The 23,162-nt window shown below is 46.2% G+C and overlaps 1 protein-coding gene across 1 annotated transcript in view; it reads left to right on the top strand.

Annotated features, from left to right (window-relative positions):
* The window catches only part of PALD1 (phosphatase domain containing paladin 1), a 329,497-nt gene that overhangs the window by 186,803 nt on the left and 119,532 nt on the right, over nucleotides 1–23,162 (top strand). The window contains exons 10-11 of the mRNA XM_068258949.1: nucleotides 17,970–18,066; nucleotides 19,722–19,826. Of these exons, the coding sequence (XP_068115050.1) occupies nucleotides 17,970–18,066; nucleotides 19,722–19,826 (202 nt within the window). The remainder of the gene's footprint in view (nucleotides 1–17,969; nucleotides 18,067–19,721; nucleotides 19,827–23,162) is intronic.

A 23,162-nucleotide genomic window follows, 5' to 3' on the forward strand; every position in this document is an offset into this window, starting at 1 on the left:
CACATATACCCCTGCCTACATATATTGGGCACATATACCCGTAAATACATATACTGGGCATATACCCCTGGCTACCTACTCTGGCCACATATAACCCTGGCTACCTACTCTGGGCACATATACCCCTGCCTACATATAATGGGCACATATACCCCTAACTACATATACTGGGCATATACCCCTGGCTACCTACTCTGGGCACATATACCCCTGGCTACCTACTCTGGGCACCTATACCCCTGGCTACCTACTCTGGGCACCTATACCCCTGGCTACCTACCCTGGGCACCTATACCCCTGGCTACCTACCCTGGGCACCTATACCCCTGGCTACCTACTCTGGGCACCTATACCCCTGGCTACCTACTCTGGGCACCTATATCCCTGGCTACCTACTCTGGGCACATATACCCCTGGCTACCTACTCTGGGCACATATACCCCTGGCTACCTACTCTGGGCACATATACCCCTGGCTACCTACTCTGGGCACATATACCCCTGGCTACCTACTCTGGGCACATATACCCCTGCCTACATATACTGGGCATATATACCCCTGGCTACATATACTGGGCATATATACCCCTGGCTACATATACTGGGCATATATACCCCCTGGCTACGTGGACTGGGCATATATACCCCCTGGCTACATATACTGGGCATATATACCCCTGGCTACATATACTGGGCATATATACCCCTGGCTACATATACTGGGCACATATACGCCTGACTATATATACTGGGCACATATTATTCTCCTGGCTACATATACTGGGCACATATACCTCTGGCTACATATACTGGGCACACATACATATACTGGCCTACATATACTGGGCACATATACCCCTGGCTACCTGTTCTGTGGACATCTCTACTCCTGGCTACCTGTTCTGGGGACATCTATACCGCTGGCCACCTATTCTGGGGACATCTATACTGCTGGCCACCTATTCTGGGGACAACTATAGACCTGGGGCTACCTATTTTTGGGGAACCACGTCAGATTGAGTGTATTTTGGAGAACTGCTGCCAGGTGAGAGGTGTCTACCATATTAAGGGGGCATTCTACCTATTTATGTGAAATGCTGTCTATTTATGTGACTCATGACTGCTGAATTTGTCTTTTTGGGGGCCTCATGGTTACTAAATTTGTCTTGTTGGGGGCCTCATGATTTGTTGGGGGCCTCAAGATCGCTGAATTTGTCTTGTTGGGGGCCTCATAATTGCTGAATTTGTCTTGTTGGGGGCCTCATGATTGCTAAATTTTTCTTGTTGGGGGCCTCATGATTGCTGAGTTGGTTATGTTGGGGGCCTCATGATTGCTGAATTTGTCTTGATGGGGGGAGCTCATGATTGCTGAATTTGTCTTGGAACATGCTGGAAGGTACATACTGAGGGAGGGTGGGTGAGCGTGAGCCTGCTAACCTCCATATACATTTGGCTCCACCCATAACCACGCCCACATTTATTATGTGACCACGCCCCTTTTTTGGCGCCTTGACTTTGGGGGGGCGCATTAATAGTCTTTGTCCCCGGGCGCTGAAAATCCTAGCTACGCCTCTGCTTCCAGCTCTAGTTACAAGAACTATTCAGTGCAATGGCGTAACTAAAGAGCTTGGGGCCTCAGTGCGAGTTTTACATGGAGCCCCAAGCTCTGTATTGATATGGAGCCCCAAAACCTACCAAGGACAGCTGTAGTGTCTGAGAGGTACCTATATAATCTTAGTTAGGGCCCTTTTCCAGGCAGCAGCGAGCAGTTGTGAGAGCTCGGCATTCTTTTCACTGCCTATCAACTGCTCGTGGAAAAGGGCCCTAAGGGAACCGTTTAAGGATTACCACTATTCAATGCAAATATAGGTGTGTTCATTACCAGCACAGCACCAATGAAAAGTGAATAAGATGGATGAAGGAGGCCCCCTAGTGGGCCCCTTTGGTCCAGGGACCCCAATGCGGCTGCAACCTCGGCATTTCCTATTGCTACGCCACTGATTCAGCACAGTGGCCAAGCGCACGCTGGTGCCTGCCGGCTGAGGACGCACTATGGCTTCACTATTCTTTTTATGTGCCTTTTATTCAAGCTTATTTTGAAAGTAAAATGTATTATTCTTTGAGAATGTATTGAAAACTATTTTACACTATTGGTGCGTTCTGCTTTCCCTTTCCCTTTACCCTGTTCCTATAGGCAGGGCACCTGGAATTCACTACAAATGCTCTAATTCAGCTCTGGCAATGATGAGCCAGAGAAGGAGTTGCAGCCATTGCAAATTTACCAACTCTTCTCCTCATCCCAACTTCTCTCCTTAAAGGGATACTGTAGGGGGGTCGGGGGAAAATGAGCTGAACTTACCCGGGGCTTCTAATGGTCCCCCGCAGACATCCTGTGTTGGCGCAGCCACTCACCGATGCTCCGGCCCCGCCTCCAGTTCACTTCAGGAATTTCTGACTTTAAAGTCAGAAAACCACTGCGCCTGCACGCCCGTGTCCTCGCTCCCGCTGATGTCTTCAGGAGTGTACTGCGCAGACACAGACCATACTGGGCCTGCGCTGTGCGCTCTTGATGACATCAGCGGGATCGAGGACACGGCAACGCAGGCGCAGTGGTTTTCTGACTTTAAAGTCTGAAATTCCAGAAGTGAACCGGAGGTGGGGCCGGAGCATCGGTGAGTGGCTGCGCCAACACAGGATGTCTGCGGGGGACCATTAGAAGCCCCGGGTAAGTTCAGCTCATTTTCCCCTGACCCCCCCCTACAGTATCCCTTTAAAGGATACCCGAAGTGACATGAGATAGACATGTGTATGTACAGTGCCTAGCACACAGATAACTATGCTGTGTTCCTTTTTTATTTCTCTGTCTGAAAGAGTTAAATATCAGGTATGTAAGTGGCTGACTCAGTCCTGACTCAGACAGGAAGTGACTACAGCGTGATAAGAAATTCCAACTATAAAACACTTTCCTAGCAGAAAATGGCTTTTGAGAGCAAGAAAGAGATAAAAAGGGAAATTTCTTATCAGTGAGGGTCACACTGTACTCCCTGTCTGAGTCAGGACTGAGTCAGCCACATACATTGATATTTAACTCTTTCAGGCATAGGAATAAAAAAAGGAACACCGCATAATTATTTGTGTGCTAGGCACTGTACATACACATGTCTATCTCATGTCACATGTCACTTTGGGTATCCTTTAACCGGTTCAGCCTCACAGCTATTTTCACCTTAAGGACTGAAGCAATTTTCCCCTGTCAGCGCTCCTTTCATTCATTTGCCAATAGCTTTATCACTACTCATCACACGTAAATTATCTAGATCTTGTTTTTTTTCGCCACAAATTTGGCTTTTGGGAGGTGATATTTGTTTTTAGTAACTACTAAAATTTCTATGCATTTTAAAGGGAAAAACAAGGGAAAAAATGAAAAAAATACACAATTTCTCCAATTCCAGCCCTTACAGTTTTAAAATAAACAATGCTACTGAACATTTTACCCACACATTTTATCTGCCTATTTGTCGTGGTTATCACAAGATTTAAATTATGTCCCTAGTACATAGTATGGTGACAATATATTATTTGGAAAGGTGCATTTTTTATATGTTGTGTTTTTTGTGTTGTCATTGCACACTACCAATGATTACAAGCCCTTATTTGCAAAAATAACAGTAATACACCCTCATGACATATATATTTAAAAAGCTGAGTCCCTAAGGTAACTATTTAAGTATTCACTTTTCAATTCTGTCACTTTTGGTGTTTTTTACAAGTGTATTAGTTTGGTGCAGAGTATATGAAAATTAACAATTGCATTGCTTTTCATTTCATTTGCTGATAAAAAAAAAATCACATCACATATGCCTAATCTTTCAAAGACCCCAAATACTATTCTGTTGCTTGTCCCGGTGAAAATGATACCCTATTCACACAATCAGATTGCTTTTTGGCCACGCAATACTCTGTCAGGCTGGTTTCACAGTGGGACGTTACAGGCGCACGTTAGAGCAGCCTGTAACGCAGCCCACCGCACAGTAATAAAAAATCAATGGGGCTGTTCACAGTGCGGACATTGCGTTACATTGTAACGCTGCGTCACAAGACAACGTACTGCATGCAGTACTTTGGACGCGGCTGAGCTGCGTTAGACTGCTTGCACATGCTCAGTAATGTTGGGGAGGAGCGGAAAGCGGCCAGGCACATGGCTAATTAATATGCACTGCACGTTATGACGTGCAGTGTTTACTTCCTGGAGCAGCCGCTCTGTGCGGCGATTGGCCTGCGGGACCACGTGATGCCGCATGCGCACAAGAGTGCGCATCACGGCATCACTGACGCCAGAGTGAGTTGCACAACGTGGCTCACTCTGACGTCCAGATCCAGCACCACCAGGCGTTGAGTTAGGGGGACGTTATGCGACCTTAACGCCCCCTCTAACGCAACGTCCTGGTGTGAAATTAGCCTTAACCATGAGCAGCACTAATGCATTTTTCAAGGCCATTTTTTTGCACCAAAAGTAATATTTTTTTAGCAAAGCCCCTGGCTTTGGCACAAAAAAACACTTGACATAGTTTTCATCTCTCAAAGACCCCAAATACTATTCTCTTGTTTGTCCCGGTGAAAAAGATACCTCTAACTATGAGCAGCACTAACACATTTTTCAAGGCCATTGTTCGCACCAAAAATAATAGTCATTCTTTTTTGCACCAAAAGTAATACTTTCTTAGCAACTCCCCTGGAGTGTCAGAACATTTGAAACGGGTCACAAATGTCACCATTCTGAAAACTAGAGACGCAGGCCTACTGAGATATACATATTTTGAAACAATTGGACTTCTGCTATTTTGCTAAAATTGAATCATAACTTGGAAAATTGTATTATTTACATCTTTTTTTTCACTTTGGTACAAGAAAAAAAATCACATGACATAGGCCTCAGTCCTAAAACACACCAAAATCTATTCTACAGCTCTACAACACGGTTAAAATGATACAACATATGCATTACTTAGTAACAAATGGTTGTGTGCAGCAATCCATTATACCCAAGGTGCACTATTTTTTTTTCCCACTAATTGTTGCAGAGCTATTGTTTGTTTGCATATTCCCAGGAGAAATTGGAATCAAACAAAGTTCACAAATTACACCATCATAGAAGGCTAACAACCAGGGCTATTCATCAGTAGGTGTTTTGTGAGCTACCTTCTCAAAGGAACACTGCAAAAGGAATTCTCACATTTATCCTGGTTATAACAAATCAAAATATGGCTAATTTGAATATATCACTTCTCTTCACAGTGATAACAAATACATTGGATGTCTTTCAGACTTAGAGAAAAGCCAGAGGCCATAAGTCAGGGGTCAAGCAGATCCAAGAGTCAGAAGATGGGAGGTGGTCTGCAGAGTGGTTAATGTTCTCAGCTTGCAGCAGGGTCCAAAGTTAAATTTTGAACTTTGTTTTTGTTTTTTTTCCTCAAAGCATTCAGTTTCCTCCAACACCCCAAAACCTAGTGATATGCCAAATGTGAGCTCCTTTGAGAGTCTGTAAGTTACATGAATATATAGGAAAGGGGAAAAGGCCAGTCAAATATGTCAAGGTTTAAAAAAAAAAAAAAGGAAAAAAAAAAATCGGTAATCTGCAAGAGTGTGGTATGCCTTAGAGCACTTGATAACACACAGTGCTGGGGCTGAGGGTCAATCTGGGCAAAAATACTTCGACTCACACCTTCTCTTGTGTGTCACACGCACTCTACATCTTCTCAGGGGGGCTTTTTCACTCCATTGGTGGGATTAGTTCAGGGAAATGTCTTTCCCTCAGTCTAATTGTCTTCTCCAAATGAATAGGATCCTGTTGTGCGATTTGGCCAGGGTTATACATTAGAGACTTGCATCTGGAAGTCAAGGAAGGTCATCTGTTGGCCTGTTGTTGTTGTTGATTTTTAATAGACCACAAATGCATTGTGCATGGTCATCTGCAACAAGAAGAATGTTATTTTTTTTTGTACCATGCTTTCCTCCTCCTTCTTAACAAATAAGGAGCCACGACTTGGTCTGATAAGTCCACAGCTCCCATATTTTTATTGTAGGCGATTATGGCCTCTGGCTTTGTTTCTTCTAATTTTGATGTGGCAAGAATTGTGGCCTCTGTGTGGATGGTAGATAGCATTATCTCCTCCTGCTTGTCATGGTACTTTATTCCCAAGTGCTCTTCACATCTGAGGGCGTATGACTCTCCTCTGCATAGTTTTTTATTAACTACATGTGGTGGGAGGCCTTTACGGTTTGCTCTCACAATCCCACATGCACCAGTCTGGACTGAGAAGAGGATCTTGAACAGTGGCACACTTTTTTAAAAGTTGTCCAAGTAGACATGGTAGCCTTAGTGGAGAAGTGGATTTAATAGGTCCACCACTATTTTCCCACTGGGGCCAATGTACTCAGGGCACCCAGCTGGCTGCTAAATGGAGTCTTTGCCTTCATAAAATTTAAAGGTGAAGGTATAGCCAGTGCCACTCTCGCATGCCCTGTACATTTTCACCCCACATCTTGCTCTCTTGCTTGGGATGTACTGTTTCATGGAAAGTCTCCCATGAAATGGTACCAGGGATTCGTCCACAGCAATTTCCGATTTGCTGGATAGAGGGGTGCATTGTGATGAAGGTCCCTGGACCAGTACATTTTTATCTGGGGCTTTGGGGTGATGCTCATGCTGAGCGTGAGGCCTACATAGGCCTTCATTTCGGGCACGTTAGTGGGGTGCCATTTTCTGGTGATATAGCTGGTGGGGTGGTCAGCTAAAAATTGTAGAGCAAATACATTTGTTTGCTCTACTAAATGCTTTCACATTGCCGCTGTCATAAAATGCTGGAAAATGTCAATTGGTGCCTGATTGACAATGGGCACTGACATACCAGCGGTGGCTGTGAAGGGTGGGATGTTGGGCGCAGCATAATTAGGGGATTCTCAGGTGCCATTTAATATGTAAAGCGGCTGCCCACCCTGTCTGCGCCTAGCTCCCCCCGGCACACTGCTGCTAGCAGCAGCTGGGTTGCCCACGGAGCCCTCTGCTGGGTTGCCCAAGGAGCCCAATGCTGTGGACAGTCCTGATGGTCCCTTATCAGCGGACTCAGGTCCCTCCTCAAGCGGCGTGATGGGCGGCCCTTTGGACTCTGAAGATTCAGACCCTGAACCAGAGCTGGACGGAGGGAGGCAATCACTACCTGACTCATCCTCCATGCTGCTCTGCTGGAGGATGGCGGCTGCCTCCACCGCAGAGTAGAGCCTCCTCGCCATTATAAAAAGGGATAGAATGAAGATGAAATATAGAGATAGAAAGACTTTTTTGTTTGGGGGGGGGGGGAGTGGCGGGGGGTAGAGGGGGAAGAACAGTAGAGTATTAGATAGAAAGAAAAAGTTCTCAGTAGATCAGTAATCAATATCAATAGATCAGTAGGGAATAAATGGCTAAGGACAGGGAGGATCAGGCAATTATGGGGTTAAAAATTCAGCGATGGGGGGAAAATTTTATTAAAAAAATTGTCCTACCAGCTATCTGTCAGTCTGTCTCTCAGCTCCTGTCACCACAGAACAGTGATTAATCTGTTTGACAGGAGCTGAGAGACAGAGAGAGGGAAACCTTTTATTTATAAAACCTTATTAAGAATTCACATTGTTACTGGATGTAACTATGTGACTTCTACACTTCCTATTCACTGATTGGCTAAGAGGAGCGCTTGCTCCTCATCACCATTCAGAGCGGCGTGTAAGCCGCTGGGTGCGTGCGCTGTGCGCACACACGGAAGTAAGCTTGGACGGGCATCTGCATAGGCTTAAACCGCCGATTTCTGGGCGAGCTTGCTCGTCCAGATAGGCTGAAGCGGTTAAAGTGTATCCAGGATAAACTTTTACTCATTGCATATTTGTGTTACTTTCATATTGTTTATAGGGCATTCTTCAAGCCAAATACTTTTTTGTTTTTATTTTAATACTCAAATTCCCTATAAACTAAACAAGCCTCGCCCACAGCTTTTCAGCGTGCCTTGGCATTTTCAAGTCAGTATCAAGGGCTTATGGGAGCTCAGCCTGGGCAGGGGGAGGTGTTACTAGCCAGAGGTTTCAGAGGCCGAGGGCAAGAGGGAGGAGGAGGGGGAATTAGGTTTTTAACAGGCTGAGTGCTGGAGATGCAGATCAGCTTGCCTGTGTGTAATGATCACAAGCAGAACATGGCTGCTGTCATTGTATCACAGGAAGAAATAATCATATTCTGTTGAAGCTGTTTGCAGCTAGATTTGCTGTGTAAACTGTCTAAACTTTAGATAATATATATAGACAAGTTACTTTGTTAGTTTTTCGTCTCGGATCTGCTTTAACCCCTTTTTGTAAAATGTATAAGATAGATAGCTATTCAGTTTGGGTCATACATGATACATCTTTATTTTAATGAGTTTTGAGATTTAGAAAGAGAAGTACTCTGACCCTTTCAGACGCGTATTCTGGAAATAACCATGTTTTCATTTTAAAATGCGAAATGCATACAAAATGTTCAATACATGCTGAACACCTCTCTAATGGACGGGAAACAGTGGGCATAGGATCCTAAATAACATTCATCTGATATCGCTGTACACCCAACACATTTTTTGGATTCCTTTTGAATTTGGCTGTAATATAAATCATATTTATTGGTGTAGAAAACCTTAGACATTGGCTAGTTTCTGTGTTACTATGGTAATAAGTCTTCCAAAGGCTTAAGAATATGTGATACAAGTGTAATTTGGCAGGAAAATCTCTTGGCTTCCCACTAATTAATTTTATGTCAGTAATATTGCCTAACTAATTAGGTTGCCTGGATAATAACGAAGACTTGGATTTTCCCTCCTCTTGAAATGCTGTTTATATTGCATTGCCTCTGTATTTTATTTTTTATTTTTTTACTTAAAAACACATAATTTACATACGGTATGTAGCGCCTCTGTTGCTTTGTTTATTATATACTGGACAAGTGTTTGTTACTTTGCCTTTCAAATGTACAGTGTATATCCTAATTTTTAGAACAAGAGCATCTACCGAAATAAGCTAATTACAGCTAGAGATGTAGCGAACGGTGCCAGGCGATCTTTGGGGGTTCGCGTTCGGCTGCACCAGGCGAACTTTTGCGGAAGTTCGATTCGCCCCATAATGCACTATGAGGCTCAACTTTGACCCTCTGCATCACAGTCAGCAGGCACATTGTAGCCATTCAGGCCACACTAAGCCCTGGAGCCCCCCCCTCCTTATATAAGGCAGGCTCCGGCGGCCATTAGCCTCACTGGTGTGCCTGCTAGAGACAGAGTAGGGACAGCTTCTGCAGACTTGTTCTTCTAGGGACAGATTAGTTAGGCTCTTGGCTGCTTATCTTGCTCCTGGCTGATTGTTATTGCTTTTATAGCACCCCTCAATAGCTCTTTTCAGAGCTCATCCTGTACTTTTTTTTTTCTGTGTGTCAAACTGACACTTCTGTTGCATGCACAGCCTTGCAATTGATAGTGTGTGTGTGTGTGTGCCACTGCCAGCAGCCCAGCACATTCAGTGACTACCTGTGTGTGTGACAGGGAGCTGCACATTGTACTACCCAGTACTGCATATACTGCAGTACCTGTTGTGTTTACTTAAAGGAGTACTATCGATTGAAACGACTTTTTTTTTTAATACTCTATATTAGTGTACACATTACCACTAGTGCTAGGGGCACTTTATTCACCCAGGTCTCTCTCTCACTATCCCTGCTTAAAAATTAATTTCTCACACAGCTCATAGTAGTTTGGGTCACCCTGAGCTGCTTGGTTACTCTGTCACACAGCTCACAAATATATTTCACTGTGTCACTCACAGCATGCAGCAGACATGAGGAGAAATAGGCTGATCTGAGGTGGTAACAGGTAACTAAATGAGCTGGAATATTGCTGGAATATAACTAGCTATACCAGGAGTCTGTGTTTACACTCAGACTGGCTGCCTGCTTGAGGCGATTCACTCCAGGCTGCATCCACTTTACAAGCTGCTGAGAGGCGCAGACCACTGTCTACAATTAGCATTATTAGTATCTTTATCAGTAAAGAGAAGCAAAGATAATAAACACTCATTGCTAGAATCTTAACCCCTTACCACCATATCAACAAGATTCTTTCAGCAAGGTGATAATTAAACTATAAACTGAGGAGTTGATAGCAACTCCCCTTTGCAGAGACATGGTCTAGCCCTCTGGGAGCTCAGTATTAGATACATTTTGTATCCAACACTGACGCCAAAACTGACGGAGGATTTTACAGCTGAGAGGAACAGCTGTGTGAGGAATCAAATTGCTCCTAGTACTTGCCCTAATGTGTGCTACAACATACAGCATTTAAAAATAAATGCATACATCGATAGTATTCCTTTAACCCACCTCATCACTGCAGCTTACTACCTGTTGTGTTGAGTGAACCCACCTCACTGCATCTAAGTACCTTTACTGTTCAGTGAACCCAGCTCACTGCATCCTACTACCTGTTGTGTTGAGTGAACCCACCTCACTGCATCGAAGTACCTTTACTGTTCAGTGAACCCAGCTCACTGCATCTTACTACCTGTTGTGTTCAGTGAACCCAGCTCACTGCATCTAAGTACCTTTACTGTTCAGTGAACCCAGCTCACTGCATCCTACTACCTGTTGTGTTGAGTGAACCCACCTCACTGCATCTACGTACCTTTACTGTTCAGTGAACCCAGTTCACTGCATCTTACTACTTGTTGTGTTGAGTGAACCCACCTCACTGCATCTAAGTACCTTTACTGTTCAGTGAACCCAGCTCACTGCATCTTACTACTTGTTGTGTTGAGTGAACCCACCTCACTGCATCTAAGTACCTTTACTGTTCAGTGAACCCAGCTCACTGCATCTTACTACTTGTTGTGTTGAGTGAACCCACCTCACTGCATATACCTAGCATCCACCCGAGATGGACAAAATGGACAAACCAGGTAGAGGAAGAGGTAGAGGCAGACCCAGAGGAAGGCCACCAGGCATCGGCAAGTCTGTGCGAGGTGGTGTTGCTGTTATTTCATGCGGATCTGCCCCAAAATACAGTGCTCAGAAGAAGGCACGTGCCATCACTTCCCAAGATCAGGACGTGCTTGACTATTTAACACAGAACAACTCCTCTCCCGCAGCCACCAGCGCTACAACAAGCACAACATCTGCTGCATTTGACACTTTGCAGGAGTTATTTGGTGGTGGTGGTGAAATCATTGATTCACAGCCACTACTGCAACAACAAGAAGAAGGCGCAGGTACACTACCTCATACAGTACGTCTGAGTTAGGTGGCGATACTATAGACGTATCGTGTGAGGAGGGGGATGATGAACCACCTGAAGTTGGTGCAGTTGAGGAGGTGTCTGAGGAAAGCGAAGCTGGCCAGGAGGATTATGATGACGATTATACGGATACCACATATGTTCCCGGTAGAGAAGATGACCAGGGGGACAGTTCAGAGGGGGAGTCAGAGAGGAGTAGGAGGAGACGACTCCATGATAGAAGCAGAGGGAGCTCGTCCTCCGAAACAGCTGTGGGCAGTGTCATGTATCGCCAGCTATGGCCAGCCAGCCAACATGCCCTTCAACGTCAGCTGCTGATGCCACCGTAGCGCCATCACCCCAGGGGGGCTCAGCGGTTTGGAAATTTTTTCACATGTGTGTCTCCGATCGGAGCAAAGCCATCTGTTGTCTCTGCCAGCAAAAATTGAGCCGTGGAAAGGCCAACTCTCACGTAGGGACAAGTTCCTTACGAAGGCACCTGGAGAGAAGGCACAAACAGCTATGGCAAGAACACCTGAGGAAAAGCAGCACCCCTCAAAAGACAAGCCACCCTCCTTCTCCTCTTCCTCCTTCAGGTGCATCGTCTTCATCCACTTTCTCCCGTGCACCTTCACAGCTACCCTCCTCCACACCGCCTCTTCCCTTCAGTGGTTCCTTCTCTTCTGCCCACAGCAGTACCCAGCTGTCCGTGAAGGAAGTATTTGAGCGTAAGAAGCAAATGTCTGCCAGTCACCCTCTTGCCCGGCGTCTTATAGCTGGCGTGGCGGAACTATTAGCTCGCCAGCTATTACCATACAAGCTGGTGGAGTCGGAGGCTTTCCGTAAGTTTGTGGCCATTGGTACACCGCAGTGGAAGATACCAGGTCGCAATTATTTTTCACAAAAGGCCATACCCAAACTGTACCGTGCAGTTGAGAGGCAAGTGGTGTCATCTCTGGCACACAGCGTTGGGTCAAGGGTCCACCTGACCACGGATGCCTGGTCTGCCAAGCACGGGCAGGGCCACTACATTACATACACAGCCCATTGGGTCAACCTGGTGGCCGATGGCAGCAAGCAGGGAGTACGTGGCTGCGCAGCGGGCCGACTTGTCACACCTCCACGGCTTGCAGGCAGACCTCCAGCCACCTCCTCTCCACCTGCTACCACCGCTTCGCTGTCGTCATCCTCCTCCTCCTCCTCCTCGGCTGGTGCCGCGATCTCCTCTCCAGCTACACAGCCCCAGCACCCCAGGGCCTATGCTGCATGCCAGGTACGACGGTGTCACGCAGTGTTAGACATGTCTTGCCGGAAAGCGGAGAGTCACACTGGAGCAGCTCTCCTGGCTGCTCTTAACAAACAGGTGGAGCAATGGCTGACCCCGCACAAGCTTGAGATCGGCAACGTGGTGTGTGACAACTGCAGCAATCTCATTGCTGCGTTGAATTTGGGAAGGCTGACACACATACCCTGTATGGCACATGTGCTGAATCTGGTCGTGCAAAGATATGTGTCCAAGTACCCAGGCTTAGAGGACGTCCTGAAGCAGGCCAGGAAGTTGTGTGGGCATTTCAGGCGCTCTTACAAGGCCATGGCGCGCTTTGCAGACATTCAGAGTAGAAACAACTTGCCGGTGAGACGCCTTATTTGCGATAGCCCGACTCGCTGGAATTCCACCCTGCTGATGTTCTCTCGCCTGCTAGACCAGGAGAAAGCAGTCACCCAGTACCTGTATCATTACAGTACAAGGACACAATCTGGGAGGATGGGGATGTTGTGGCCCAACAACTGGACACTGATGCGAAATGCCTATATGGTCATGGAGCCCTTTGAGGAGGTGACCAAACTGGTGAGTCGCGATGAGTGCACCATCAGCGACTTGATCCCCTACGCCTACTTCCTGGAGCGTGCCGTGCGTAGAGTGGTGGATACAGCTGTGGAGGAGCGTGAACGAGAACAGTTACAGCAGCAGGAGTTGTGGGAGCGATTTACATCCGAACCCGATGTTTACACAACACCTGCGGCAGCACAGAGGGGGGAGGAGAAAGAGGAAGAAGAGGAGTCGTGTGGGGAAGGAGAAGAGTCAGACTCTGATGATGGTGATGAGGAAAGTGTTTCTGTGGAGGAGGAAGAGGCAGCAGAAGAACAACAACCGCGGCAGCCGTCACATGGGGCTTCTGCTGCTCCACGTTCCTGTGGTATTGTTCGTGGCTGGGGGGAGGAAGAGGAGTTGCGTCCCGTCATTAAGGAATAAGGAAGAGCAAGAGGAGATGGAGAGTACGTCTGCATCCAGCTTTGTGCAGATGTCCTCTTTCATGTTGTCCAGCCTGTTGAGGGACCCCCGTATCAAAAAACTCAATGACCTGTACTGGGTGGCCACGCTACTAGACCCTCGGTACAGGCACAAAGTGGCGGACCTGTTAACAACTCAACAGAAGGCGGAAAGGATGCAGCACTTGCAGAACAAGCTGTCGATGATGCTTTACAATGCGTTTAAGGGTGATGTGGCTGCACAACGCAATCAAGGTACCACTGGCAGTAACCCTCCTCCTCCCAAGTCCACGCAGGCAAGGACAGGACGCTCCAGCGATCTCAGGGTGATGTCGGACATGCGGACATTCTTTAGTCCAACTCCTCACCATAGTCCTTCCGGATCCACCCTCCACCAACACCTGGACCGGCAAGTAGCCGACTACCTGGCCTTGAGTGTGGATGTAGACACTGCGAAAAGCGACGATGAACCCTTGGACTACTGGTTGAGCAGGCTTGACCTGTGGCCAGAGCTGTCCCAATTTGCCATCCAACTTCTCTCTTGCCCTGCCGCAAGCGTCCTGTCAGAAAGGACCTTCAGTGCAGCTGGAGGCATAGTTACTGAGAAGAGAAGTCGCCTAAGTCACGACAGTGTTCAGTACCTGACCTTTATCAAAATGAATGAGGAATGGATCCCGGAGGGCTACTGCATGACCGAAGACTAAGTCAGTCCCCACACACAGCATCTCTGCCTGCAGGCCGCTTGCCTTCTCCGCCACCACCAACAGGGTCCAGGACTCTAGGTGGATTCCTGAATTTCTAAGGCCGCTGCTAGCAGCGGCCGCTACACTAATTTTTCTGATGCGTGTACATGCCTGCCTAATTTTTCTGGCTGCACTGCGGGTGGCTGCAACAAAAAAACAAAATGCATGTACATGTGCCCATCCCCCTTCGTGATCATTACCTTGCCGCGGTAAAGGGGCTTGTGTATCACAATGAAGCAATGACCGCCGGCTATTTGAGTGTCTCGGGTGGGGGTGAGACACAAAAGATAATAAGGTTGTTGCTTCATTGTGGTCAGACCAAATTTGATCAGCTGGACAGTCACTGTTGTTCTATCATTAAGCTACCACAGCCCGGCGACCATATGGGCTTGAAAACCGCCACAGCCTACACTCTGGCCACAGTGCGCACCAGTCCAGCACGGCCGTCACTATGCAAACAGCTGTTTGCGGTGCGTTACACAGTAAGTTTGGTGTGTCAGTGTAAAGCACAAACGCCTGACCCAGTACCTCAATGCCAACTCACTACTAGACCCACTGCAATCTGGATTTCGGCCTGCCCACTCAACCGAAACGGCTCTCACCAAAGTGGTCAATGACCTTGCCTTAGCTAAAGCTGAAGGTAAATACACCATTCTCCTCCTCCTTGACCTTTCAGCAGCTTTTGATACAGTAGATCATCCCCTACTCCTCCAGTCCCTCCAATCCATGGGCATTCACGATCTTGCCCTGACCTGGCTTTCATCCTACCTCTCCAACCGCTCCTTCACGACCTCCTTCAATGAGTCCTCGTCCACCCCCAACCACCTCTCAGTGGGAGTCCCCCAAGGCTCGGTCCTTGGCCCCCTACTGTTCTCCCTATACACATCCTCCATTGGCAAGGTTATCTCCTCCATGGGTTTTAACTATCATCTGTATGCAGATGACACCCAAATCTATCTCCACACCCCTGACATATCCACCACTACCATGGACAAGGTCTCCTCCTGCCTATCTGCCATCTCCTCCTGGATGTCCGCTAGGTTCCTAAAACTAGATCTAGACAAAACGGCATTTATGATCTTCCCACCCCGGTCATCCCTGGACCTCCCAGATGTGCAGGTCACTGTTAACCACACTACTATTCACCCTACCTCTCAAGCCCGCTGTCTGGGTGTCACCCTGGACTCCGCACTCTCCTTCACTCCCCACATCCAAAACCTCACAAAGTCCTGCAACTTCCACCTTCGTAACATCTGTAAGATTCGCCCTTTCCTGACCCCTGCCACCACCAAACTCCTCATCCATTCCCTCATAATTTCCCGCCTCGACTACTGCAATGCCCTTCTGTCTGGACTCCCTAAGACCCGAATAGCCCCACTGCAGTCCATCATGAATGCGGCTGCCAGAATTATCCACTCCTCCCATCGCTCCACCAGGGCGGCTCCCCTCCGTGAATCCCTCCACTGGCTTCCTATCCAGTCCAGAATCAGATTCAAGATATTGTGTCTGACCTACAAATCCATCCACAAAACCTGTCCAACCTACATTTCTGATCTTACTCAGAGATACACACCAAGCCGCTCACTCCGCTCCTCCAATGAACTTCGCCTGACCGTCCCCCGCATCACCCAGTCCCATGCACGCCTCCAAGACTTCTCAAGAGCCGCTCCGACACTATGGAACTCCCTACCTCCACCCATTAGGGCAGCCCCCTCCTTCAACACCTTCAAGAAGGCCCTCAAAACTCACCTTTTCACTTTTGCCTACCACCCCTCACAATTGCTCTAAACCCACAGCCGAACTATGGTCCCCTACCTCTCGTGTCCCTACCTCTCCCTCTAGATTGTAAGCCTTTGGGCAGGGTCCTCACTCCTTTTGTGTCCTACCTGATCATGCACCTCTATTACTGTGCACCCATGCTATGCATTTGAGTGAACCTAACTTGCCTAACTCCATGCTCCCATCCAGTGACTGACTAAGCATTACCTTGTACTCATACTGTGCTGTGTGATCTGGTTTTCTTGTATTCCTGTATTGTCATATTGCTGTTTGTCACCCCTAAATATTGTCTGTAACCTAAATTAATGTCCAGCGCTGCGTAATATGTTGGCGCTTTATAAATACAACAAATAAAATACTCTAATTACACTCCCTGATTAATGTTTACACATGAAAGATGTTTTAAAGCACTTTAGGCCTGCAATTTAGCATTTAATGTGATTTCTGCCCTTAAAACGCTACTTTGCGTCAAATCCAGATGTTTCCCCGGGACTTTGGGCATGTATATTACTCCGCCATGCCCCCCTCCAGGTGTTAGACCCTTTGAAACATCTTTTCCATCACTTTTGTGGCCAGCATAATTTTTTCTATTTTTCAAAGTTCGCATCCCCATTGAAGTCTAGTGCGGTTCGTGAACTTTTCCGCGAACCGAACCTTCCGCGAAGGTTCGCAAACCGAAAATCGGAGGTTCGCGACATCTCTAATTACAGCTTACTTAGGCTTGGTTCACACGTAAATCTGTACATTTCTGGTCCAGTACTGTCCTGACGATTTTTTCATCAGTTTACGATCCCCTTTTATGTGTGAACACATCCATAGAAACGCATACAAAACTGAGGCCAATTGTCAAAAACTGCAAAAATAGAAAATTGGGGAGTGCTAGAAGATATGTTGTATCTGAAACCCTGTAAAGGGGAGCGGTTTCCTATACACAAATATCTAGAAAAAATTGATTGACTAGAGGAAGCGTCTGCATACAGATATCAAAAAAGTTTGAGCAGAACCAACAATGCAATCACATAGACATTCCCTTATCCCCCCCCCTAAGATACACGGCCGTGTATAGCTGCCTTGTCAGCTGACCACTCACGCTTCCTCACACATACAGGCAAATCAAATATACTCAGGACGAATGTCTGACAGACTTATATACTCCACAATACAACTGTCATGCAAACTCAGTTCACTGAATTATGCGCTTCAATTGATAAGCCAGGAAGATATACGGGCATCTTCAGTGTGAGTACTCGCTGCCACACTGCTGCACTACTTCTCATATGTTAACATATGAGAAGTAGTGCAGTAGTGTGGCAGCGAGTACTCAAACTGAAGATGCCCGTGAGTGGTCAGCTGACAAGGCAGCTATACACGGCCGTGTATCTTAGGGGGGGATAAGGGAATGTCTATGTGATTGCATTGTTGGTTCTGCTCAATAAACTTTTTTGATATCTGTATGCAGACGCTTCCCCTAGTCAATCAATTTTTTTCTAGACAATTGTCCAAAACTGACAGGACTGGACACCTTTTTATGTGTGAACCAAGCCTCTTAAAATTTGCACGTAAATTGTGAATGTGCAAAAATGCATTCACCGCACAGCTAATGAAAAGTCGATGGAGAATAGCACTTCTAAAATTGAAGAAATTGGGTTCACATTTTCACATGCACATATGTCTTGCAGCATAAATTTGCACATTGCATGCAAATTCCCATTGGCTTACGTTTGCTGCTTTTAAGAACCACATGTGAATTTGCATTTTTACGCAATGTTAAGTGAAAACCATGCCTGAATGTGTGAGCTTGACAAATCCAGTGTTGCTAATTGATTTCTTGTTTAATGACATTTAAAAAAAATTTTTTTTAATTACAGCACCAACCAGAGCACAAACGATTTACCAAAGGAACGCTTTAAAATTATCCAGAGCTTCATCAATATGGTACCAGATGGAGAGAGAATTGTCGCAGAGGTACGGCTTGATCTGTATTCCCTTCCCCCACCGATAATCACGCCGCCTTAAAGCCATAGCTCTGAAAGAGGGATAGTCCTTCTTTAGGAAACCCAATCCCCCTATCACTCTTTCCTCCTCATTTGTCTCTCTTTCAGGATAGATCTGTATAAATATATGTATTTTTCGACTGAAAAATGTTTAATTGACTTTAAACTTTATTCCCATCTTTTAAATGTATGTATTTCTTATTTTAAATATAAAATAAAAATGTTAATATGAAGGAAAATGAAAAAGGATGCATAGGACTAGTGTGGTTTGAATTATAAAACATATTTTTCTTATGAAATCTGTGTGCCAGGGGTGTGATTAGGGGTGTGGCAGGGGCATGGCTTAATTGTTTCTCTTTCACATCTAAAATTGGGAGATATGTTAAAACTATATTTATAGGGCACCACAGACTCTAAAAGTGGCCCCTGGACACCACTATAGTTGCAATTAACATTGGGATCTGTGCAGCACCCGATTTACCGAAGCACCTGCTTCCATCAGCTAGTTAAACATTGCAGATCGAATAATGTTTCATGCCTTAAAGAGAACCCGAGGAGGGGTTCTGAGAATAAAATCCCCATACAGAGGCTGGGTCTGTCTATAGAGCCCAGCCTCTGTTGCTGTATAGATCTCTCCTAAGCCCCCCCCCCCCCTTGCGCTCTGTAATCCCCCTATAAAACAGTCGCGCTGCTGACACGCAGCTTGTCAGAGCGCTCTGTGTTAACCTCTCCTCTGTCAGTCTCGCCGCTCCCCGCCTCCTGCATCGCTCCGGTCCCCGCCCACATCCCTTCCCTCGCCGCTGATTGGAGGGAAGGGACGCGGGCGGGACCGGAGCGATGCAGGAGGCGGGGGAGCAGCCGAAACTGACAGAGGAGAGGTAAACACAGCCGCACAGCGCGGCTGTGAGTTATGGGGTATTACAGACCGCAGGGGGAGGGGGGGCCTTAGGAGTGATCTATATAGCAACAGAGGCTGGGCTCTATAGACAGACCCAGCCTCTGTATGGGGATTTTATTTTCAGAACCCCGCCTCGGGTTTTCTTTAATGAGTGCTTTTTCAACTGTACAGTGCCAAGCACACAAATAACTACAGTATGCTGTGTTCCTTTTTTCCTTTCTCTGCCTGAGTTAAAAATCAGGTATGCAAGTGACAATTTCTGGACAGGACTGGGTGGGACGATAATGTAACCCTCACTGATAAGGAATTGCAGCAATATAGTATATATTTTTTTTTAAGCTCTGGCATACTTCAATGAATGTGTCATTGAGAAGAGAGTTATTTTTAGAAGGATAGATGCAAAGATGTATCTCGTTAGTTAATTTTCACCTCCGTTGTCCTTTAATGTTGACTCGTTAAAGACAAAAACTAAAGCATGCTTCTCTTGCCCTGGATGGAGGAAAGTGCTGCCTCTCTGGTCAGTTTTTTTCACCTTCATGAAACTGGATGAAATATTGTAATGTGACAATATCAGCTCTGTCATCTGATCTAATGTATACATATTCAGACAAAAGCAAAGAATGATTTTTCCTTCCCATGTAGTCCAGCTAACAAAAATGTATTTATTCTATTATTTCTGCTGTGTGATTTGTACACAACAGTTGAGCATATTGCTGTTTCTTCCATAGGTAGATCACGCTATTGCCTTATGTTCTGAAATGCACGATATCAAATCAGCCATACATGAATGCAAGAAAAAGCTGGAGGGGATTGGTGAAGACTACCAAATTCAGGTATTGGTAATTGAACTGAAGTATACTTATAGAGGTATATTGTAATGTATGCTATCGGTTTCTGAAACCTTTTCTCAAACCCCAACTGTGGATATTTTGTGCAGATCTCGATCTCTTGTCAAGTAATGAATGACAAATGGGCACATTGGGTTGATGTTTCTCCAGTGCTGCAGGGAGCCGCTAATGCGAGCATTACCCATTGTCCTGCCTTCCCTCACCAATAAAGGACAACTGGAATATGGAGGCTGTCCTATTTATTTCCTTTTTAAGCAATACCAGTTGCCTGGCTATCCTGCTGATCCTCTGCCTCTAATTCTTTTAGCCATAGACCCTGAACAAGCACGCAGCAGATCAGGTGTTTCTGACATTGTCAGATGTGACAAGATTAACTGCATGCTTGTTTCTGGAGTTATTCAGTCACTACTGCAGCCAAATAGATCAGCAGGACTGCCCAGCAACTGGTAGTGTTTAAAAGGAAATACATATGGCAGCCTCCATATTCTTCTCACTTCAGTTGTCCTTTAAGCAGCACACACACTGCTCAGCTATAGAGTGCTGAATCCAAGAAATATTGCACTAACCGTAGATCAGTGATCGTTAAAGAGGAACTCCAGCCTAAACAAACATACTGTCATTAAGTTACATTAGTTATGTTAATTAAAATAGATAGGTAATATAATCTCTTACCCACACTGTTTTAAAAGAACAGGCAAATGTTTGATTTCATGATGGCAGCCATCTTTTTGGTTGAAAGGAGGTGACGGAGCATGAGACACAGTTCCAACTGTCCTGTGTCCTGAGCACCTCTCCCAGTTGCTAGGCAACATGAAAAACAACATAGGAAATCCCATCATGCTCTGTACAGCATGATGGGTGGAGCTTAGCTAAAAATGCAGCTAAAAATGATGCTTTGGTAAGGAAAACAAAGTTCTGATGCTGTGAAACTGTTAAAGAAACACCAAGCCTTTTCAGTTCTGCTGAGTAGATTTTTAGTCCGGAGGTTCACTTTAAAGAGACTCTGAAGCGAGAATAAATCTCGCTTCAGAGCTCATAGTTAGCAGGGGCACGTGTGCCCCTGTTAAACCGCCGCTATAGCGCCGCTAAACGGGGGTCCCTTCACCCTCAAACACCCCACTGCGACACTTGGTCGCTCCTGGAGGCAGGGCTAACGGCTGCAGCCCTGCCTCCAGTCGCGTCTGTCAGTGGCACATCGCCGCCTCTCCCCCGCCCCTCTCAGTGAAGGAAGACTGAGAGGGGCGGGGGAGAGGCGGAGATACGCGCTGACAGACGCGCGTGGGGCAGGGCTGCGGCGGTTAGCCCTGCCCCAACCAGGAAGCGCTCCCCCGCATTACGGATGGGATTTGGGGGATCAGGGAACCCCGTTAAGCCGCGGGATAACGGCGGTTTAGCAGGGGCACACGTGCCCCTGCTATCTATGAGGTCTGAAGCGAGATTTATTCTCGCTTCAGACTCTCTTTAAGGACCACTGAAGTCTAGCATGTGTATGAGGCATAAAGCTGATCTGTTCATTATTACCACCTTGCACCACTCAATACTGAATCAGATTCCAGGAGCCGTTGATAATGTACCTCTCCCACAGCAATCCCACTTGCTCGATTACGGAGGAGCTGCAGGAGACCATCAAGTGGTTTTGGTATTACAAAAAAATAGGAAAAGACGCCTGTAGTGAGCCCTTTCCACTGTCCTCGATCGATCTCAAATTAATTTGACGAACATCAGTCAGAGTTTAATCATATTATAACACAATCTCTGTAGTAGTACCCTTATTTTTTATTTTTATGGTGCTGCTGCCCAAAAGGTTCACATGACCTGCACTGAGGTTTAGGTGCTGGCAGTGATTATTTCCTTTTACGTTCACTCATTATATTGTTGAGATTGTTTATTGGCATTCTGAAATTCATATTTTAAGAGTAAAGTAATAGGTTAAGACCTCTGTTCCTTGCTGTGTTTTTGATGCAGGTTTGCAGAGAACATTTTGCGTGTTGAAATCTCATGCAGCTGTCTTTTTCTTTGCTGCTAAAAAAGTCCACCTCCCTGTTCTCAAACCACAATGTACACATTACAAGCTTTTCTGGCAGCTTTTGGGCTGTTCGTTTAAAAAGGAAGGAAACTGCGTGTTTCTCTGATTCATAACAATCTGATCTCGCAGTATAAACAGGACAGAGTTGATGTAAACAGTGTCAGGAAGGTGTATTCAGTGAGGGTAAAATGTGTCTGGGTGACAAGTTCCCTCAGAGATGCTGCGAGAGGCTGGCCACCTCTGACCGTGCTTCATTCAGGAAACATCAGGAACTCTGCATTCATTCCAGGAGAGCCCTTTCAAGGAGATGGCTCAAAGTTTCTGTCAAAACACTGTGGTTAGAACATACAGTTTTCGTGCCTCATGTGCTAAGATGACAATTTGTAACAAGATAAATGCATCTAAGGCCCCGTTCACACTTGCAATTCTGTGCCAAACGGACCGGATGACCGGACCGCATTGGAACCGTATGGTTCCGATCCGGATCCGGTCTGGTTGCATCAGGTAGGTATACGGCTGCGTTTCAGATCCGTTTGGTAAAAGAGATACAAAAGTAATTATAAATGTTTGGGTCTGGGAGGTCAGCAGAAGGTGCACCTGTAGAATCAAGTCCTCCGCTGTTTAGGCCTCACCTCCACGTCAGACATACTGTCAAACAGCTCCAGCAATTAGTCACTGCTGCTCCACTCCAGAAATACTGGGCCCATGTGTCCCCATCCAAAATGGCCGCTAGAAAACGCATAGGAAGTGGGGTGGAACATCAGTTTTTTAAGGCCAGTGTGTTCTGTGCTTCTTTTCCGTTCCCCATAGGTTTCTTTTTCCGGATGGTGCATTTTTGTTCCGGACCGGGTGCGTGGGCCAGATGATCCGGACCCGAAAAATAGAGCATGTTGGAAAAGTGTCCGGAGTCTGGATCCGATCCGGCTCCGTTCTGTACGGAACGGACGCGTGTGAACGTCCGCATAGACTTTACAAACGGAGCGTACGTTCCGCATAGCAATGCACAGTATATGGTCCAGATCCGATCAGGCGAATCCGGACAGCGAACGCTAATGTGAACCGGGCCTTAGAGGAACATGAACTGACTCCTCGCAGATTATCTGTTTGGCTAAATGCTATATCTTCTCTTTTGCAGGAACATGATAAAAAAATGTCGTTAGATTATGTTCTTGATACAGTGACATTATCAGCCACATTGCTGTAATGGCTGTTGAAGACAGATATACAGATACAGTTTTAAATATTCAGCAGTATAGTAGTATACTTCCAAGATTAAGTGCTACACCTCATTAGGT

This window comes from Hyperolius riggenbachi, chromosome 10 (assembly GCF_040937935.1).
Source record: "Hyperolius riggenbachi isolate aHypRig1 chromosome 10, aHypRig1.pri, whole genome shotgun sequence".
Classification (NCBI taxonomy): Eukaryota; Metazoa; Chordata; class Amphibia; order Anura; family Hyperoliidae; genus Hyperolius; species Hyperolius riggenbachi.